The sequence below is a fragment of the Theropithecus gelada genome, chromosome 7a, assembly GCF_003255815.1.
Source record: "Theropithecus gelada isolate Dixy chromosome 7a, Tgel_1.0, whole genome shotgun sequence".
Classification (NCBI taxonomy): domain Eukaryota; kingdom Metazoa; phylum Chordata; class Mammalia; order Primates; family Cercopithecidae; genus Theropithecus; species Theropithecus gelada.
Window position 1 is genome coordinate 38,505,054 of NC_037674.1, and position 18,492 is coordinate 38,523,545.

General features: G+C 42.2%; 1 protein-coding gene across 3 annotated transcripts in view; it reads left to right on the forward strand.

Annotated features, from left to right (window-relative positions):
- Positions 1-5,596: 5,596 nt before the first annotated feature.
- RAB8B (RAB8B, member RAS oncogene family) overlaps positions 5,597-18,492 on the forward strand; it is a 79,590-nt gene continuing 66,694 nt past the window's right edge. Inside the window, exon 1 of one of the 3 annotated variants that reach the window (XM_025390399.1) lies at positions 5,597-5,870. In XM_025390399.1, coding sequence (XP_025246184.1) covers positions 5,747-5,870 — 124 coding nt within the window. In that variant the 5' untranslated portion in view covers positions 5,597-5,746. The remainder of the gene's footprint in view (positions 5,871-18,492) is intronic. The other 2 variants (XM_025390400.1, XM_025390401.1) reach the window with 2 other exon arrangements.

The following is an 18,492-nucleotide window of genomic DNA, read 5'->3' on the forward strand; positions in this document are numbered from 1 at the left end:
AGGTGGCACTACATTCTCAGAGGAGCATGAACCCCATTGTGAACTGTGTGTGCAAGGGATCTAGGCTGCACACTCCTTATGAGAATCAATGCCTAGGCCAGGCGCAGTGGCTCACAACTGTAATCCCAGCACTTTGGGAGCCCAAGACAGGCGGATCACCTGAGGTCAGCAGTTTGGGACCAGCTTGGCCAACACGGTGAAACCCCATCTCTACTAAAAACACAAAAATTAGCCAGGTGTGGTGGTGTGCGTCTGTAATCCCAGCTACTCAGGAGGCTGAGGCAGGAGAATCGCTTGAACCTGGGGAGTGGAGGTTCCAGGGAGCCTAGATCATGCCACCGCACTCCAGCCTGGGTGACAGAGTGAGACTCTGTCCCAAAAAGAAAAAAAAAAAAAAATCTAATGCTTGATGGTCTGTCATTGTCTCGTATCACCCCTAGATGGGACCATCTAGTTGCAGGAAAACAAGCTCAGGGCTCCCACTGATTCTACATTATGTAGAATGTATATAATGTAGGGGTCTTATCATCTCTCACTTTTATCTAACTTCTGCATTCAGTGGTGGTATGCATAGTATGTAACAATCAGTTTGGCACGAACACTTGACCGAGCAGATTGGAAGCCTGGCCCATCAGAATGGATGCTCAAATAATCAAAATCAACACCCAACCAATTAGAATGCATGCCCCACTAATCCGAATGAAAAGCCAACCAATCAGAATGGACAACTTATCTTGACCTATCAAGATAAATGCAGTGTGTACAAGCCTCACATTTACCATTGAATTTTTCACTTGTGGTCTCTCCCCTCAATTAGCTGGGAGCAAACTGAGGGCAAGGACCACACGAGACATCTTTTTGTATCCTCCAGGTGGCCTTGCTTAGCTGGTTTCAAACTGTGAACTTAATGAACGTTTGCGTGGACATTTTTCACCCAGTGATTGCTCAGGAAGTATCAGTGAGTGGAAAGGGTACAGTTTGTCCCTCTGATTAGGATAATTGTAGAATTATACACTGGAGTATCACTAAATAGCATTTTCTTTATGACACACAGGTGATATGAAAAATTGGTGTTTTTAAGGGCTTATCATTCAGTGTGATCTTGACAAACCAGAAAAATAATATATAATTATGCTGATTTCTTAAACACAACAATGAATAGTGTACTTACCGAATGAATAACATATAAATACAAGGTAGAGTACAAATAGGTATTAGCGGGGTCCCAAACACCTATTATAGCAAATCATAAACTAAAGGTGTCCAGATGTTTTAAAATTAGCTGGACTGCTGAGATGCCAGTCAGATCTTTATTCATTTGTTCATTGAACACCTTGAGTACCTACTATGTATAAAGCATGCTGGGGATGCAGCAATACCTTAGCAGTCTCTTTCCTCAAAGAGCTCAACTTTTAAGGGAGCAGACAAAGAAGCACACAAACCATTCAATAACAGAGAGAGAACTTATTCAACAGCTGAGTCATCAGTCAGTGAAGATAATCACCATAAAGGACATCTTTGTAGCCCACCGGGACAGCTGTGCTTAACAGATGGCAGAGGGCCAGAACCTAAGAGCGGCTGGGCAGAAGTGTCAACCGAGATGGGTACACGCTGATTCCCAGAGGCTGCTTTGCCTTTAATTTTTCAGGACCATGTAAGCTCCTGGATTCTTATAAGATACAATTAAGGAGAGGAAAAGTCCCAATAATAACTGATACTGGGCCGGGCGTGGTGGCTCATGCCTGTAATCCCAGCACTTTGGGAGGCCAAGGTGGGTGGATCACCTGAGGTCAGGAGTTCGAGATCAACCTGGCCAACATGGTGAAACCCTATCTCTACTAAAAATATAAAAATTAGCCGGGCATGGTGATGGGCATCTGTAATCCCAGCTACTTGGGAGGCTGAGGCAGAGGAATTGCTTGAACCCAGGAGGCAGAGGTTGCAGTGAGTTGAGATTGTGCCATTGCACTCCAGCCTGGGCAACAAGAGTGAAACTCTTTCTCAAAAACAATAAAAACCTGATATTGGTTTTGCCAGCCTTTGATAAGTAGGAGTCTCAGTCAAATTTAATTTCATTAAAGCAATTAAGAAAGGTGACATTTCTTGCTCTCAAGTGTCACAGAGCAACTTAAACCAGTTTAATAATTCTTAAATTATTTTGAAAATTTGCTTAGAGAACACACACACCCTCAAGACTATGTTTGTAGAATCTTGGGGGTGGACCCCCAAGATGAATACATTACTGTGGAGAGTGAATAATGCCTTTGGCATTGTGCAACATGGCAGTCTTGCTTGCTACCATGAGGAAAGTTAGCCTGAGGACAAAGTAAACGCAGAGGAGAGCACGAACAAGAGAATACAGGAAAACGAACTAAAACTTTGATCAAAACCAGCCAAAAGCTCACACAGACCTCATACCAGACAGACCTTTCAGCAATAACCCATTTCCTTAGAAGGTTCACAGGGAAGAACTCGGATTGACGCAGCCTGGGTCATATGCCTACCTCTGTGGCATATGCAGAGAAAGTGACATGATTCACAGTCACCATTAGAAAGAGAAGTAGCTTTCCAAAAGCAGAAAGAGTGTTGGTCTGACAAAATTCACAGCAGGTAGACTCCTTGGACATCTAGATTACTGTAGTCAAGCTGTCATGTACAATGTTAACCCTATAGAAGGCTTCAATAAACATTCGCTAAATCAAATTGAATGTGCTGGTCTGCCTAGTGCTCTGCAGTCATGTAGTATTTATAGGGTGGGCTTGGGAAACTGACAGAAAGTATTGATGTGGTTCACTCAGAGCATAGTAACTTGAGTTTAAAACGGGGTCCACTGATAGCTCTCAGAGAAAGAAGGAACAGTGGCAACCAGCAACCTGCTACCTTAGGTAACTGTAGTGCTACAGATATACTTAATGTCCAGTCTTTTGAGCAAAATGCCTTCATTCAAGAGTACTCAGTTACTGTTACCAGACTCTGATATCTAAATAACGTTGTTGCACAAAATATGAAAATGAATAATGTGTAAGAGAAAAAAACCTAATTCTTTTTGAAGTAGTATCAATATGTCAAAATGCTTGAATGGTTCAACAGTGGTGCGCAAACTTACCAGCTAGAAAGTCCCAGTATTATATATACTTGGTAGCAGAGAAAAACTGGGGAAGTGAAAATAAGACAACATTATTATTTTTTAAAATTCCCACCAATTAACAAAATTCCCCTAAGAAAATTTAGGGACTTTAAAATTCCTAATGCTAGTTTCTCTTTTGAACTTAAGTTCTTTACCGTATCATTTTTATTCTACATTTTTATTTCTACATTTTGATTCATATAGAAAGAGAATGATAATAGTTGCATACAGACAGTGGGACTAAACATGATTTTAATAAATATACTTTTTTTCTTTTTTTTGAGAGGGAGTCTCGCTGTGTCGCCCTGTGGCGCGATCTCGGCTCCGCCTCCCGGGTTCACGCCATTCTCCTGCCTCAGCCTCCTGAGTAGCTGGGACTACAGATGCCCGCCACCACACCCGGCTAACTTTTTGTGTTTTTAGTATAGACGGGTTTCACCATGTTAGCCAGGATGGTCTCGATATCCTGACCTTGTGATCCGCCCACCTCGGCCTCTCAAAGTGCTGGGATTATAGGCGTGAGCCACCGTGCCTGGCCATAAATATACATTTTTAAAAAGAAAGAAATTTCACTCGTCTTTGCGGAATTTTTCCCCCTTCTTTTCCAGGAATGAGGAGGAAGGTATAGAACAATCCACACTGTTCAGACCATGGCTGAAGTCACGTTCAGAGGCTTGCTCAAGGACTGGCTTGGGCAAGGAGACTCTGCCTGTGCCAGAGAGCAGAATCTTTCTTCATTAGGGGCAGACACTGTGACTTTGACCTCATTAGAGCTTTGTTCCTATCTAGTGGACTCTAGGAATGAGACATTCCATAAGCAGCAGCAGCAGCAGCAGCAGCAGCCCTCTGGCTACTGTATGATCAATAAGTTAATGATGATGCATTTCATCTTTTACCCACATAGAAAATGAAGGCCAATTCCAGGGCCAACAAAGTCTTCTGCCACAATGCGACCGAGAATGGATTATCAGTGGTACTGTTCGTAAAGTCACAAGGCACACAGTATGTGTCTTAAAAAGCCTACTGGCTTGTTCAACTAACTGTCCACGTTTTTTTTTCTTTTCTTTTCTTATTCCACTAATGGTGGAGTCCACTGGTTCCCTTAATAACCTCTAGCCTTCCAGAAGGTGTTTCCTTATAGCTAAGATAAATGGTAAATGTCTGGACCAGTGGTTCTTAAATATTTTGGTTTCAAGACCCCTTTATCCTCTTAAAAATTATTGAAGACTCCAAGAAGCTTTTGTTTATGTGGGTTTTATCTGTCCGTATTTGACATATTAGAAATTAAAACTTCCAAGGGAGAACAACAGATGAGAGACAGAGAGCCCTGGCAGGGTGGACTCCTGGTCCCACACCTCCTTAGCCTTTTGCTTCCACATTACCTGAACCAGTCAACTCCCTTTTCACAACAGCTAATCCGGTTGGGTTTCTGCCACTAGCAAATGAAAGGGGACTGAACAATACACCCACAAAACAAAGAATTAGCTTAAGACAATAAATAATAAAGGATTAACTTCAGTATAACAGAATACTGTTTTCCCCTATATTCGTCATCAGTTAAGTGAGAGCCTACTGAAGACTAATGAATATTACCATCAATGCTAACAATGCCTTATGGGTTTCAAAGAACTTCCACATTATTTAAGTTTCACTAGAACCCTATGAAGTATCTTGTTTCATATCCATTTTACAGATGAGAAAACTGAAAAGTACAGTGTTTGCGTGACTTGTCACAGCGGTTATGCAGCAAACCCAAGACTAAATTCAAATCTTACTCTCTAAATTCCCGTGGCCCGGTTCCCGCCTCACAGGACGCTTGCAGTTTTATGGGGCACAGACCTGTAGCACAAGGTTTCCCAGATTTAAAAATCCATCCTCCTGCGAGGAGAGAGGAGCGATCAGCGTAGCAGATTCTCTAAATACTCATCGTATTTGGCTCTGGTCTGTGTGGCTTGAAGAAGGGGGCACGAGTGAGGTTCGAGTTAGCATGGTAACCATTCTTTCTCAGCTCTGTGACTGAGGGGCTGCCGGAGGGGCGTTATAGTGGTTCTGGGCATGGCCTGGGGGAGAAGCTGGATAATGCACTCTGCAGATAACCCGTAGGCTGCGCCACAGCAGCGCCAAGGAAAGAAAGCATCTTTGCTCCAGGTCTCGACGGAAGAGATGCGGGAACTACGGGGCTCTGATTCTGAGGTCCTGGATTTGGAAGGCGCCCGCACACAAAGAAATTACAAAGTTAAGTTCCGGCGGCTCTACCAGCAGAGTTCGAAACGGGGCGTCCCTTCCCAGCTCGGGTGGAAACGCCTCCACCCTGTCACCCCGCCCATAGCAGGTCTTTTATCCACTGGAGCCGCCTGGACAGTCCGCGCGGGGCACGCCCGAGGCTCCCGGGAGGAACTACAAGTCCCATGAAGCCCCGGGGCGCGGGCGGTGATGACGAAGCCCTCGCGGATTGGCCTCACGGGGAGGGGCGCGCAGGCCTTCTCTGAGAGGAGGGGCGGGGCGCGGGGCGGAGCGAGCAGCGGCGGATTGGCGGGCACGCCCCCTCGCCCGCGGCCCCCTCCTCGCTTCTCTCCACTGCCTCCTCTGGCTCCCCGGTCAGAGGGCCGGAGCGAGAAGATGGCGAAGACGTACGATTATCTCTTCAAGCTGCTGCTGATCGGCGACTCGGGGGTGGGCAAGACCTGCCTCCTGTTCCGCTTCTCAGAGGACGCCTTCAACACCACCTTCATCTCCACCATCGGTGAGGGAGGGGCCGCGGCCCGGGACCGGGGAGAGAATTGGGGGGCGGGTACGAGGGGACGGGGAGAGGGCGGGGGGCGCTTGGGAGCCCGGGAGACGAGTTCCCGGGAACTGCAAGGTGGCGGGGGCACTGAGAGGGGCGAGGGCGTTTGAGGGAGAGGGGCGAGCGGGAACGTGAGGCTAGGGCGAAGGGGTAACTTGGGGGCAAAGGAAGGGGAAGGGGAACAGAGGAACAAGGACTAGGGGTATTGGGGGAACGAGAGGGTTTGCAGACTGACAGGGAGGGGTCTTTGAGGGACAAAATGTGTTGGGGGAAGACGCAGGAAATCTCGTGTAGAGAGAGAAGGGTATAGTGGACGTGCAAATGGATTAAAAGACAGGAGAGGAAGGAAATGTGAAGGGGGAAATGAGGGATGGGGCAATGAGAGGGATGTGAAGTAAAGGGACAGAGGACACAAGGGACAGAGAGGTGAGAACCAGGCAACTGGAAGGGAATTCAGGGGAATGAGCGGTCAGGAGGTGAGGAAGAAGGGGACGGCTGGCCACAGGAGGTCTGGACCGAGATGTCGTAGGAGGGGGCAGAAGAAAATTGTAGGTGGAAGAAGAGTTCAAGGGATCAGAGGGCGGAATGAGGATACTTGGTGGAGAAAGTAAAGGAGATCTGGGTGTGAGACAGAAAGGAAAAGAGGAAGCAACATCATAGTAAAGGGAGGTTGAGCAGAGAAGACAGAGGAGATGGAAAAGAGAGAAAATGGAAAGTAGTGGGGCGCAGGACTTGCTCCAGTAACTGATTACCATGTTCTCTTTACTTCCTTTGGATCAAGTGCAGGAGAAAGCAAAATGTGACTAATGATGGAATAATGTCTGTAGAGCGTTAATTTGTTCTGTGAGTGTTAATGGATGTTAAGGGAATTGGTGACTTTTGGAAATGATGTGGTCAGGAAAATATGGTTCACCTCTTTACTATGATCTCCTGAGAAGCAAGACTTCTCAGTATTTTAAATCCTTGGGTTTGAATGTTTAACAACTTCTCAGCCAAGGAATTGATCTTATGTTCTACCTGCCTCCCTGGATATTTTGCTTTGGTTCTAATTATTGTTAAATGAATCACAACATGTGATACACCTCTAAGTTACTTCCAATTGATTCAAGAGTCTTTCTGATCTTGGCTGGGAGCTGTCCTTTCTACTTTTGTGCTGGAAGACCCTGTGTTCAGGTAACAAAATCTCTTAACTTACCATAAACTGAAGACCAAGTCAAAGCTGGTTTTAAGCTGTCTTAGAAGTGACCACCTTAACATCATTTCTCCTGTTAAATAGCTGCAGGTTAATTAAGTACCTTAAGAATATCTCAGCTTTTGGTTGTCTTGGTGATGTTTCTGGCCTCTAATAGTGGCTTATTTAGGCATCTTTCATATGGTTCTTACAGCATATTTCCCCATGAATTTCTGGGTTGGGAAATAATAAAGAGCTAGTGCTTTGGTAATACGTGTGTTTAAATATTTGTGTATTTTTAAAAATAATTTATCTTTTTTTTAAAAAAGAGTATTTGGTGTAGAACACTCTTTAAGTATTAGAAAAGGCTATGGTTTGTTTGCTCATTCTGGCTTCTTTCATATAGCTTGAACGGTCTAAAATCTCCTGGGTGTTATGATGTCTGGGCTTAAGGAAGTTTGAATTGCAAGTTCTTGGCAGTCAGTCTTGAGTGGGACTTTTTCTTTTCTGAAAAAGCAGATTTTAAATGTCATCTCTAAAGTATATTCCTAAGATTTGGTGGTAGCTGCTGGTACAGCAACTAAAGGGCGTTAATTTTTGACACTGGTATTAATTTCAAAGCCTCAAATAATGACTTTTCATTGTTGAATGCATACTGTGGTACAGATGGTAAAGGATAATTTCTAACAAGTTGAGTGGGTGTCCTTTTGTCCATTCTGTATTTGAGCCTCCCAGAAGTATCTCCTGCCTTGAAAGTAAGTGAATCTCACTGATGCTGTTTTTGTTAAGCTTCTTGGATAACTTGCTTGTTTGTGATAGCTTTATTCATTTTCTGTTTTTCCCTTAATTTTTGTCCCATGTTTCCTTTAAGGGTGTCTGCTTCCTTTTAAAATAGTACCTTTTAAAAATTACTTTTCATTTTGAAGGGTTCAAGTCTATCAGTGGATTTCAAAAAATGATGGAAATGAGGTTCTTTGGAGGGTGACAGCTATGAAGGCATGAAAACCAGTGCTCTGAAACAGATTAGAATAGGAAGTGAACATGAAAAGGAGGTGAATCTCATGTGAGATCTTGGTCTTTATATTTTCTGTGAGGTGGATGTGGTAAAAAGAGGCTGTGAGCTGTGTCTTCAGTTGACGTGGAGGAGGGGAAATCCCGTACCTCTTATTTAGCCCCAGAGCTCCAACAGGAAGTGGTAGCACACTGCCTTCAAACAGCAGAATTTATGTACCTGAAACCTAATGCTCTGCAGTCAAAATTAAGCTGGGAAAATAAGGTGAATGTTAGCATCATTCTGGTTCCACAGACTCTTCACTGATTACAAGTATAGATTTTGGGTGTTGACATCTCTAGCAGCCACTCCCTGCATGCCCCTCACCTCATTCCCAGGTGATCTGAAGTTATTGAGGTGACAGCCCGTCTCCTCCCTAGTCATGAAGTACCTAAGTGTGTAAGTTCCTGTGCTTTTCTGACTGGGTTTTGATGAGGTCTGCCACAGCATTGCTGACAACACTTGATAAGCTCTGTGTCATACGGGAAAGATGCATTTCTTAACGCCTGGGGTTTGTGTGTATGTGTTTTGGTAGATATGTATAGGTGTCTGTTTCTTCCCATGAAGATACATTTTAAGTCTTAGTTTTGCTTTGTCAAAGTTTTAGTAGTTTTAAAAACGGGAATCTGCCATCTTTGGACACTGTTTTGATAGGGGTTCTGTCATCAAGAAGGGAAGGAGGCAATTAGTCATTTTGATTCCAGATACAGTTGTCTCACAGATACTTTCTTCTTCTCACTTCTCTAAGGTCTTGCTATTGCTGGGGTCACACTTGTAACCCAGCACTTTGGGAGACTGAGGTGGGAGGATCACTTGAAGCCCCAGGTTCAAGACCAACCTGGGAAACATAGCGAGACTCTGTCTCTACAAAAATACAAAAATTCACCAAACGTGGTGGTGTGTGCTTGTAGTCGTAGCTACTTGGGAGGCTGAAGCAGATCACTCGAGGCCAGGAGTTTGACACCAGTCTGGGCAACACAGCAAGACCCCATCTCTACAAAAAGTAAATTAAAAAATTAGCCAGGTGGAGTGGTGCACATCTTTAATACTAGCTACTCAGGAGGCTGAGGCAGGAGGGTAACTTGAGCCCAGGAGTTCAAGGTTATTATAGTAAGCTATGATTGCACCACTGCACTCCAGCCTGGGAGACAGAGCGAGATCTGTCTCTAAAAAATAAATAGATAAGTAAATAAATAAGATTTTGCTATCTTCTCCGATATCGCAGGTCCCCTCAATTTTCTTTTTGCTCTTTGAGGGGTGGTGGAAGGTAGATTTTATTTTATCTTACTTATTGAAGATCTTCTAGGATATCTGTCAATAATTTAGTTAACTATGAAGAAGGGATGTTTTATCCATTTGAAATTATTGGTCCAGTGCCTAGGACCAACCCGCCTTTCAGTTCAAATGTTTGAAAATTGAATTTTTTTTTATTGGCTCTAAAAAACCCTATGTAATCATAATTAACATTTAATTGGCTAGAGTGGCTCACGCCTGTAATCCTAGCACTTTGGGAAGCCAAGGCAGGCGGATCCCAAGGTCAGGAGATTGATACCATCCTGGCTAACACAGTGAAACCCCGTCTCTGCTAAAAAATACAAAGAATTAGCCAGACATAGTGGCAGGCACCTATAGTTCCAGCTACTTGGGAGGCTGAGGCAGGAGAATGGTGTGAACCCGGGAGGCGGAGCTTGCAGTGAGCCGAGATCGCGCCACTGCACTCCAGCCTGGGTGACAGAGCAAGACTCTGTCTCAAAAAAACAAAAAACAAACAAACAAACAAAAACACATTTAATTAAATGCCTGTAAAATGTAACATAAAGACAACTAGGAATGATAATACAGTCAGCTATAGATTATATTTCCTATGGGAAATGGATGCATTTTAATATTGATATGAGGGCATACCGACATCTTGAAATGGCTCTACACAGAAAAAGGTGCTGGCTGAACAAAAAGAGATAACCCAGCCCTGTCCTCTTGACAGGACAATCAGAGCTTCTTCCCTTTGCCATCTCTCTCCTGCCCTGCCCTCTTCTTCCTGTTAGGTATTTCCTGAGTGGTTTCACTATTTAGTATAGTCATAGCTTAATAGCAGGAAGAGTCTTAGATATTATCTACTTTATTCCTGTCCCAATTTTATAAATAAAAAAAATGAAGGTTTGACACCCTGAAAATTACACAGCTGATTATAGCAGATCCTGTAGCGAAACCCCAAATTCAAGTCTGTGTCACTTTTCACAACTGAGCTGCTACTATTCCTAATCAGTATGATTATCCGCATTAATTCAAGTCATCACCTTTTCCAGGGAAGAAGTAGAGTTTGCACATACGCCTGTATGTGAGGGAAGTTGAGACATTTCCATTTCGATTAGCCAGGTCTGTTCAGGTGAATAGCAAATGTTACTACAATGACTCTGAGTTCTGTTGGACTTTATACTGGAATAACTCAGTGCATAGTAGTCCTTTGCCCTTTCTTTCTGTGTCTATAATTTCAGATTAGGAGAAGAAAGTGTATCCCATCATTAGGATTTCTTCCATACATAAAGTAACTAATAAAATCATATGAATGGGGGTATGTTGGTAATTGTTGCAGCTTAGTCTCATCAGAGTACTTTTAGACATTTTATTCTGTAACATTGGATATTTTTCTTGGGTTCACTTTCCTTAAAATCTGGGGTTGGCACACTATAGCCCATGGGCCAAGTGTGACCTGCAGTCTGTTTTTGTGCAGATCACAGGCTAAGAATGGTTTTTATATTTGTTTAAAGGTTGTTAAAAAATAAAGCAATATGCACAAGAGACCATATGTATCCCACAAAGCTTAAAAATATTTACTAACTGGTTCTTTGTAGAAAGTTTGCTGATCCTTGCTTAAAATTAAAAACTGTTTTTGGTTGGTAGCATTTCAAAGCTTTTATCAAGACTTATTGACTGAAAAACAAACTTTGTCATATTTACATTTTTATCCAAGATGATATCAACATTTGGCTGAGCATAGTCCAGATATGTAGAGCAAGTTGATTTTCATTTTCATAGTTGTTTTCCTTGGTTTCAGCTTCTCAAACAAAAATATGCAAGGAACATGCAAGTTCAAATTGAACATTTTGTACATAAAGCCTTATTTTAATGTCATTGTGTTCTTTCAAAGCTGCCAGTAGATTTCCCATCTAAGCGATAGCTTTGATAATGACTCTGGTTCAGAAAAAGTTGAATTTAATACTTGATCATAAAGGGTTAAACTCATCTCTTCAATCCATGTTCTAGTGAATGAAAAAAGCCTTCCTACATATAAAGGATGGACATGGGGAAACTAAGTCTTGGGTACAAATATGGATCGGTCTGAAGAATGTGTACTTTAATGAAGAGCTTCACCAGCTGTTCTGCAGGCAGCAAGTCAGGGAGGAGGTTCTCTTGGCAACAGCAGCGAGATTGTTTGGATCCACTGAGAAAAGCTGGAGGGAAATAGGTTTAGGTATTGTTTTAGAGGTAAATAGTCTGTGAGGACAAAGAAAAATTTAGCAGTATATTTTTGAATTGAATTCCATAACTGAATCTGAAAAGAACCATAGATCCTGAAGTGGATGGGTAGGGAGCTGTCGGCCTCAGGTCGGCTCTAGTCTAGGTCCTCCTGTCTGCGCCTAGCTCTGGACATCAGCTCTCCTGTGTGTGTTAGAACTGTTACTTGAGAATATTTTGCAGGAATAGAGTTTTCATAGCATGAGAAGAGGGTTGGGGTGAGGATGGGGAAGTAGATTTTAGGTGGCGAGTAATGTGGGGTATGATATCGCTAAGCTTCGGAAATGCAAGTAGCCATAGAAACATAAAAAGGGAAATTCAAGGTAAGATTGTAGATTCTTACTGCCTAGGTTAGGGGTTGCAAACTCAATTGGGTCTGGTGGGAACTATGAATAAGGTGAGTGGACCAGAATGGGAAGCAGCAGGGTGTGATGTGGACCCTGGATTGTATATATTCCCCTCTCTGAGGTAGTGGCTGATTTTTATTTGCAGCTTTACCATTGCCATGCTGGAAAATCATCACGTATTTCAAGATTTGCTGAAAATTTCTCATAAAAATTGAACTTTATGGGCAATTAATAGAAACAAACAAAAAACAATGTGAGAGTCATTACAGTAAGGGCCAAACAGACACGTCTGTGGGCTAGATGACGCCTGTGAGCTACCAGCTTGCAAAGCAGGCATGGCCATCAAGGATGTGTGCTGGTTCCAGTACTTTAAAATAGATCCTTTATCAGAGCTGGTATTGACATGAAAAAGCCTTAAGTTATTTTCATTTTACGGGAAGATGAAGTGGACTGGCATGTTTGGCATTATGGAGATAGCGTGTTGAATTAAGAGCCACGGGGCATCTGCTCTTCTAGCTTTGTGGGCTTTGGGGAGTCAGTTATCCTTCTAGGGCCTTGGTTTCTTATAACATAGTGTAAGAATACTATGTCTACCTTTCAGAGTTGCTGTGAGCTCCTTAAGGCAAAAATCAAGTCATGTTCACCTTTTAAATCTCCAAGGCCTGTATTAAATGTCTACACACTGGATGAATGAATGGATGAAGGGATGAATTGTGAAAGCCCTATATGAGCTGTAAAGCATAGCTTGAATTTGTTACTCTTCTCTTTCACAATGTTGTAGATTATTAGATGATATTTGAGTTAAGATGAAAAGTGTTTAATTTGGACTCTTAACACAGGAATGTTACTTCCCCCAGTATAAAATGCTATATATCTTTCCATAATCAGTTTTAAAGGGTTGTTTTAGATTATCAAAGATATTTCACTTATCTTTCAGTCTCCATAATAAGCTGTTTTAACACCAGCTTCCAACCCCCCACTAACATAAATACCAAATAGAAAATGAGTGAAATCACTGGGTTTGCATTATAAGAGCCATTTCAGCTTTGTCTCTGCCCATTAGCTTCAAACAATGCAACAGATGCCTGTTAACAGTTTCATGCCCATTTTTAATTAGCAGATGGAGCTGTGTTTGTGTCTGTGTTCTGCCGAGCACTCATTTGAGTGACAGGGTAGTGAGTGGATTAGACCTGGACTAGGCGTTTGGCTTGAATAAGGCCAAATTCTATTAAAAAAAAATTTATATAAATATTTTTATATAGACCCCTTGTGTATCTCACTGGAATAGCATATGTCTGTAGTGTTGATGTTTATGGTTATGTTTTATTCTCATCTTACGGGAAAAAATGATCATTAGTCTTGAAACTGTCATGAAGTGGCTTTCTTTTCTTTTTCTTTGCTTTTTTTTTTTTTTTTTTTTTTGAGACAGAGTCTTGTTCTTTTGCCCAGGCTGGAATGTGGTGGGACAATCTGCAGCCTCCGCCTCCTGGTCTCAAGCAGTTCTCCTGCCTCAGCCTCCGGAGTAGCTGGGACCACAGGTGCACACTATCATGCCTGGTTAATTTTTGTATTTTTTTTTTTTTTTTTTTTTTGAGACGGAGTCTCGCTCTGTCACCCAGGCTGGAGTGCAGTGTCCAGATCTCAGCTCACTGCAAGCTCCGCCTCCCGGGTTCATGCCATTCTCCTGCCTCAGCCTCCCGAGTAGCTGGGACTACAGGCGCCCGCCACCTCGCCCGGCTAGTTTTTTGTATTTTTTAGTAGAGACGGGGTTTCACCGTGTTAGCCAGGATGGTCTCCATCTCCTGCCCTCGTGATCCGCCCGTCTCGGCCTCCCAGAGTGCTGGGATTACAGGCTTGAGCCACCACGCCTGGCCAATTTTTGTATTTTTTATAGAGACGAGGTTTCGCTGCGTTGTCCAGGCTGGTCTCAAACTCCTGAGCTCAAGTGATCTGTCTGCCTTGGCCTCCCAAAGTGTTAGCATTACAGGTGTGAGCCACCACACCTGGCTGCAGTGGCTTTCTTTAAAGACCCATTTCAATATTTTGGCGTAGTATGTTGAGGAATATGCAAAGCTAGGATGAAAAATATCAATCCTGATGGATTGATAGTGGCTGCCAGGAATGCTGTTTTTTGTTGAGTTCTGAGGTCCCATCTGAGCTCAGCAAGGCTGAGGGCTGTGATGGATTTCTAATGTCTGCCATGGACAGTAGGGAAAGAGAGGGAGGGTGGCAACTTCCTACACATTTGCTGTGTTCTAAAATGATTAGGTAGCTATTTGCTGTCCAATATGTTATGGCTAAATTTCAGTATTAGTAATATTAGTAAATAAGTATTAGATATAGTATGTCTGGAGAGGTGCCCTTTTCCTATGTTCAGTTTTGTGTTTTGGGATTTTTCTTATTTCGAGTTGAATTAATAAGAACCTGAAAGCAGGTAGGTACATGATTGTCCTTAGAGGAAGAAATAAATCTACTTTTCAAAAAAAGTTACTTAGTTGCTTGGGACTTCCTTTGGGAGGCCACATAAAGTGGTGGAAATAGTTTGGAAACCAGGTTCTCCACAGCAGCTCAATTAGCTGTGATGAAAGTATTTTCTTGCTGTCCTACTTGTAGCATTTAGCGTTAGTTTAACTAGGCACTTTGGTATTTACCTGTTACTGCAACTTTGGACATTTTCCAGGGAGCTCCCATCTTCCTCAGCCCAGAATTTTAATTCTTGGCTCTCAGGGAAAGTGCTAACACTCTGCTTGTTATCATGTTCATCATATTTAGGCTTGCTACCTCTGAGAAAGCCTGGATAATGGTGCTACTTGTGGTCTCGTGACAGTATTGCAGGATTTCAAAGCACTTTGCAACAGCTCAGTTGGGGATGGAATCCCACTTCATCATGATAAAAACCATCCACAGAGCTGTTAAGCAACATGTAGTATTGCACGGCCTTCTGCTGGCAGAGCTAGGACTGGCGTGGCTTCCCATATCACATTATAATTTTGCATATTTTGGCGAAGAACTTGGCGGTAATTATTTTAATAAATCATAGATGTTATTCTGATGTATAAAGTGGAAGGACAGTCTCTGAAGATGTATGGTCAAGTTTTCATGTGAAGTATTGGATGATATATTAGAAGTAGAATTATAAATGCATTTCTTATGCAATATTTGTTTATCTGGAATGGATATTGCAGCATACTCTAATCTCCTTATACACACATACATACGAATACACAAAATCCATTACAAAAAAAAAGAGTTTGTGTTGTGAGATGTCAGTAACTAACCCTTCTGTAATTTGTCTATTACTTATGAATTTGGATGTGATCGCTGTTTATGGTTTTCAACAAGGAATCATTTACTTTTTCTCTTCTAAATAGCTCTGAGTAAAATCTTGATACAGCATGGAAAACAATTCTTTTTTGAAAGTCAACTTTTCCCCTTTTGGAATGACTCCAACCACTTTCTTGCTTCGCTGTCCATTAGCACCTCACCCGTACCAAGACTGAGGGAGAGGGGATTAGGTTGGGAAGAGAAAAATGAAAACATTTCCCTTCCCCTGTCTGTTTCTTTGGCTACTTGGTTCAGTCTCTTTTTGCTTTTGTTAGCAGCTGGAGTAAACTACTGGGTGAAGAGTTAGAAACATCTCTGTAAAATAGTTTGAGAATTAATAGTGACCTTTGACTTCTATTTTTCTCTTACATTTAGAACTAGATAATTTTTAAAAATTGGTGCCTGTCTCAGTCATAGCCAGTAATGAACACAGACCAGGGTATTGTCCACAAACAAAATAATTTGAGTTGTTCCTTTCGCTATTTTGTCTACATCATTTTGAAAATTTCCAACCTTATAGAAGGATGACAAATTTGTGGAAAAAGTGAAATAATTTCTTTAACATACACAAAATTCCATTATAATTAAGTTGAAAAACATGCATATATAAGTATATATAATATCATCAGAGTTGTGTCTTCATTTTGGCCCTTCAGCCTTCAACTTTGGGTTTTTTGTTTGTTTGTTTGTTTGTTTTGAGACTTTGTCATCAGGCTGGAATTAGTGGCCTCTTGTGCACCACTACACCCAACCAATTTTTGTATTTTTTGTAGAAACTCGGCTTCACCATGTTGCCCAGATTGGTCTTGAACTCCTGAGCTCAAGCGATCTGCCCGCCTCGACCTCCCAAAGTGCTAGGATTACAGGTGTGAGCCACTGTCCCCGGCCAGCCTTCAACTTTGATAAGCACTATTACATTTTAAATTTATGTTGTGATCTTATTATATGATTTACCATTTTTTGTTCAAGTTATCTCTTAATTCTTATTTTAAAAAGTACGTAGGCCTGTGACAAAAAATTGGTTTGTGTTTTGAATTATTCATGGCACAAGCCCCTCCTGAAAACATCAGACTAAACTGTTTTCTGATCATGAAGGGTGAGTGCAGGCCTCGATGGTCTTCAGGTCTCTTCTGGCTGCAGCTTTCTGTGAGTCTGTGAAATCAAACAGTGTCTATAAAAGGGTTTGTCCTTTTCTTTCTTCAGTTAATGATTGTGGATGAGGATTCTTTGCACTGGTAGACGCTAGTGTTTTGATGACATGAAGACAGAAGAAGAAGTAGTATTAGTTAATTCAAATAAGCCTGTATTGATCTTGTAAATTGGCTAAAATCTTTGTTGTACTAAAGAGATTGCTTAATGTTTTTGAATCCTATTCTTTAAAATGCTTTGGTTTGAGTAATAAAGCTAAACATCCCCAGAAAAATAACTTCTTGAAAATTGTAAAACTATTTATTTGAGAAGAAATGTATAAAGCATTTTCAAATAGTCTCATTTTCTTCCTATAAAACATGATGAGGCTAGGTACAGTAGCTCACGCATGCAATCCCAGCACTTTGGGAGGCCAAGGAAGGAGGATCCCTTGAACCCAGGAGTTCAAGACCAGCCTGGGCAACATAGTGAGACATGCGTCACCACAAAAAGAAAAAGCAAGACAAGACAAAAAAAAAAAAAAAACCTCGTGCTGAGGTAGGTGAAAAATAGTCTAAAATAATAGGAAGCCCTTTGCTGGTGCTAAATTTCCATTTGACAGATGGTGGGCCTGAGGCCTAGAGGCATTGGAGTTGCCCAAGGTCACACAAAGCCTGACATTGAGCATTTGTTTTTTAATTTCAAATCTATTTTCTCTTACACCCCATTTGCCTTCATTTCTCTTGCTGTGAAAAGACACTGATGGTCTGGCATACAGTCTGGGCATAGTCAACATTTTGTGGGAGAAAAGGAAGGAATTGGACTAGGAGATCTGGGATGCAAGTACATATTCGGCCCTTGATTAGCCTTTTGCTTTAGGGTTAAAAGGGAGTGGCTGGGGTGGGTGAGATTTTAACTAGATCTCCAAGAACCTCTTTCCTCCTTGCTTATGAAGTTGGGGGTGGGGGTACTCTATTGGTTTGTCAGTCAGCTACTCATGCCAAACATTAGGTCATTATCATTTTCACTAAATTCACTCATTCAACACTTTTTGGTCTGCAAAATTTTGAAAGGGGCAAGAGTTAATGAGTATCCAGGCAATTTTAGCACAATGATGAAAAAGGCTACAAAGGAGTAAATCTACGTGTTATGAAAGCGTGCAGAGGAGAGGTCGGGGAAAGATTCTAGGAGGGAATTACGTCTCAGCTCAGATTGGACCCTGAAGGAGGAGTTAGTTGTGTAGAATGGAAGAGAGAAAGGAAGGGAGGGAGGCTCTCCGGGCAGAGCCACTCCTGCCCACCAGAGAGATAGCATAGCCCTTGAAGGAGGAACTTGAAGACATCTTGTTTGATTGAAGCCTCAGGGAAGTAGGGGATTTGACAAGAGGTGAAGTTGAGTCATTAGAGGGCAGAAGGGCTTCTAACCTTATTCAAGAGTCTGGACTTTATCCTGGAGCAGTAGGGAGCCACTGTAGGATCATATATGGGGAGGCCAATTAGGACATTAAGAGACAACATCATTTGCCCATTCGCTTCACTTGGACCTTTGCGGTTTACTTTCACTTTCATAAGTACTTTCACTTATGTTATTACTTCATGTAAACTACTCAATAATCGTATAAGGTAGAAGGAGATGGATATCTCCTTGTTGTAGACAAGGAATCTAAAGTTCTGAGAGGGTAATTGACTTGATTAATCAAGTAAGAAGCTAGAGGGGCCAACACATGAGCCTTGCACTTCAGTTCTGGGCTGTACTCTAGCCGCAACAACCTGTTCCTCTCAAAACGGGTGCTGGAGTTTTCCACGGGACTCAGTGTGTTGGGCACTTAGCCATAGGACCAGTCCCTTTCAGTGGTCTGTAAGAACTATTAAAACTGACCAACAAACCCTTGAACAGTATGTTGAGTGGGAAGATGAAATCAACCTCTCTTTGGACAAACCTGAGTAATAGCTAATGCAAACATGCATCAAGTTCCCTCTTGGCCCCTGGAGGTCAGTGGACTTATGATTTGGGGCTGTCTCCTGGTTTCTTTTTTTTTTTTTT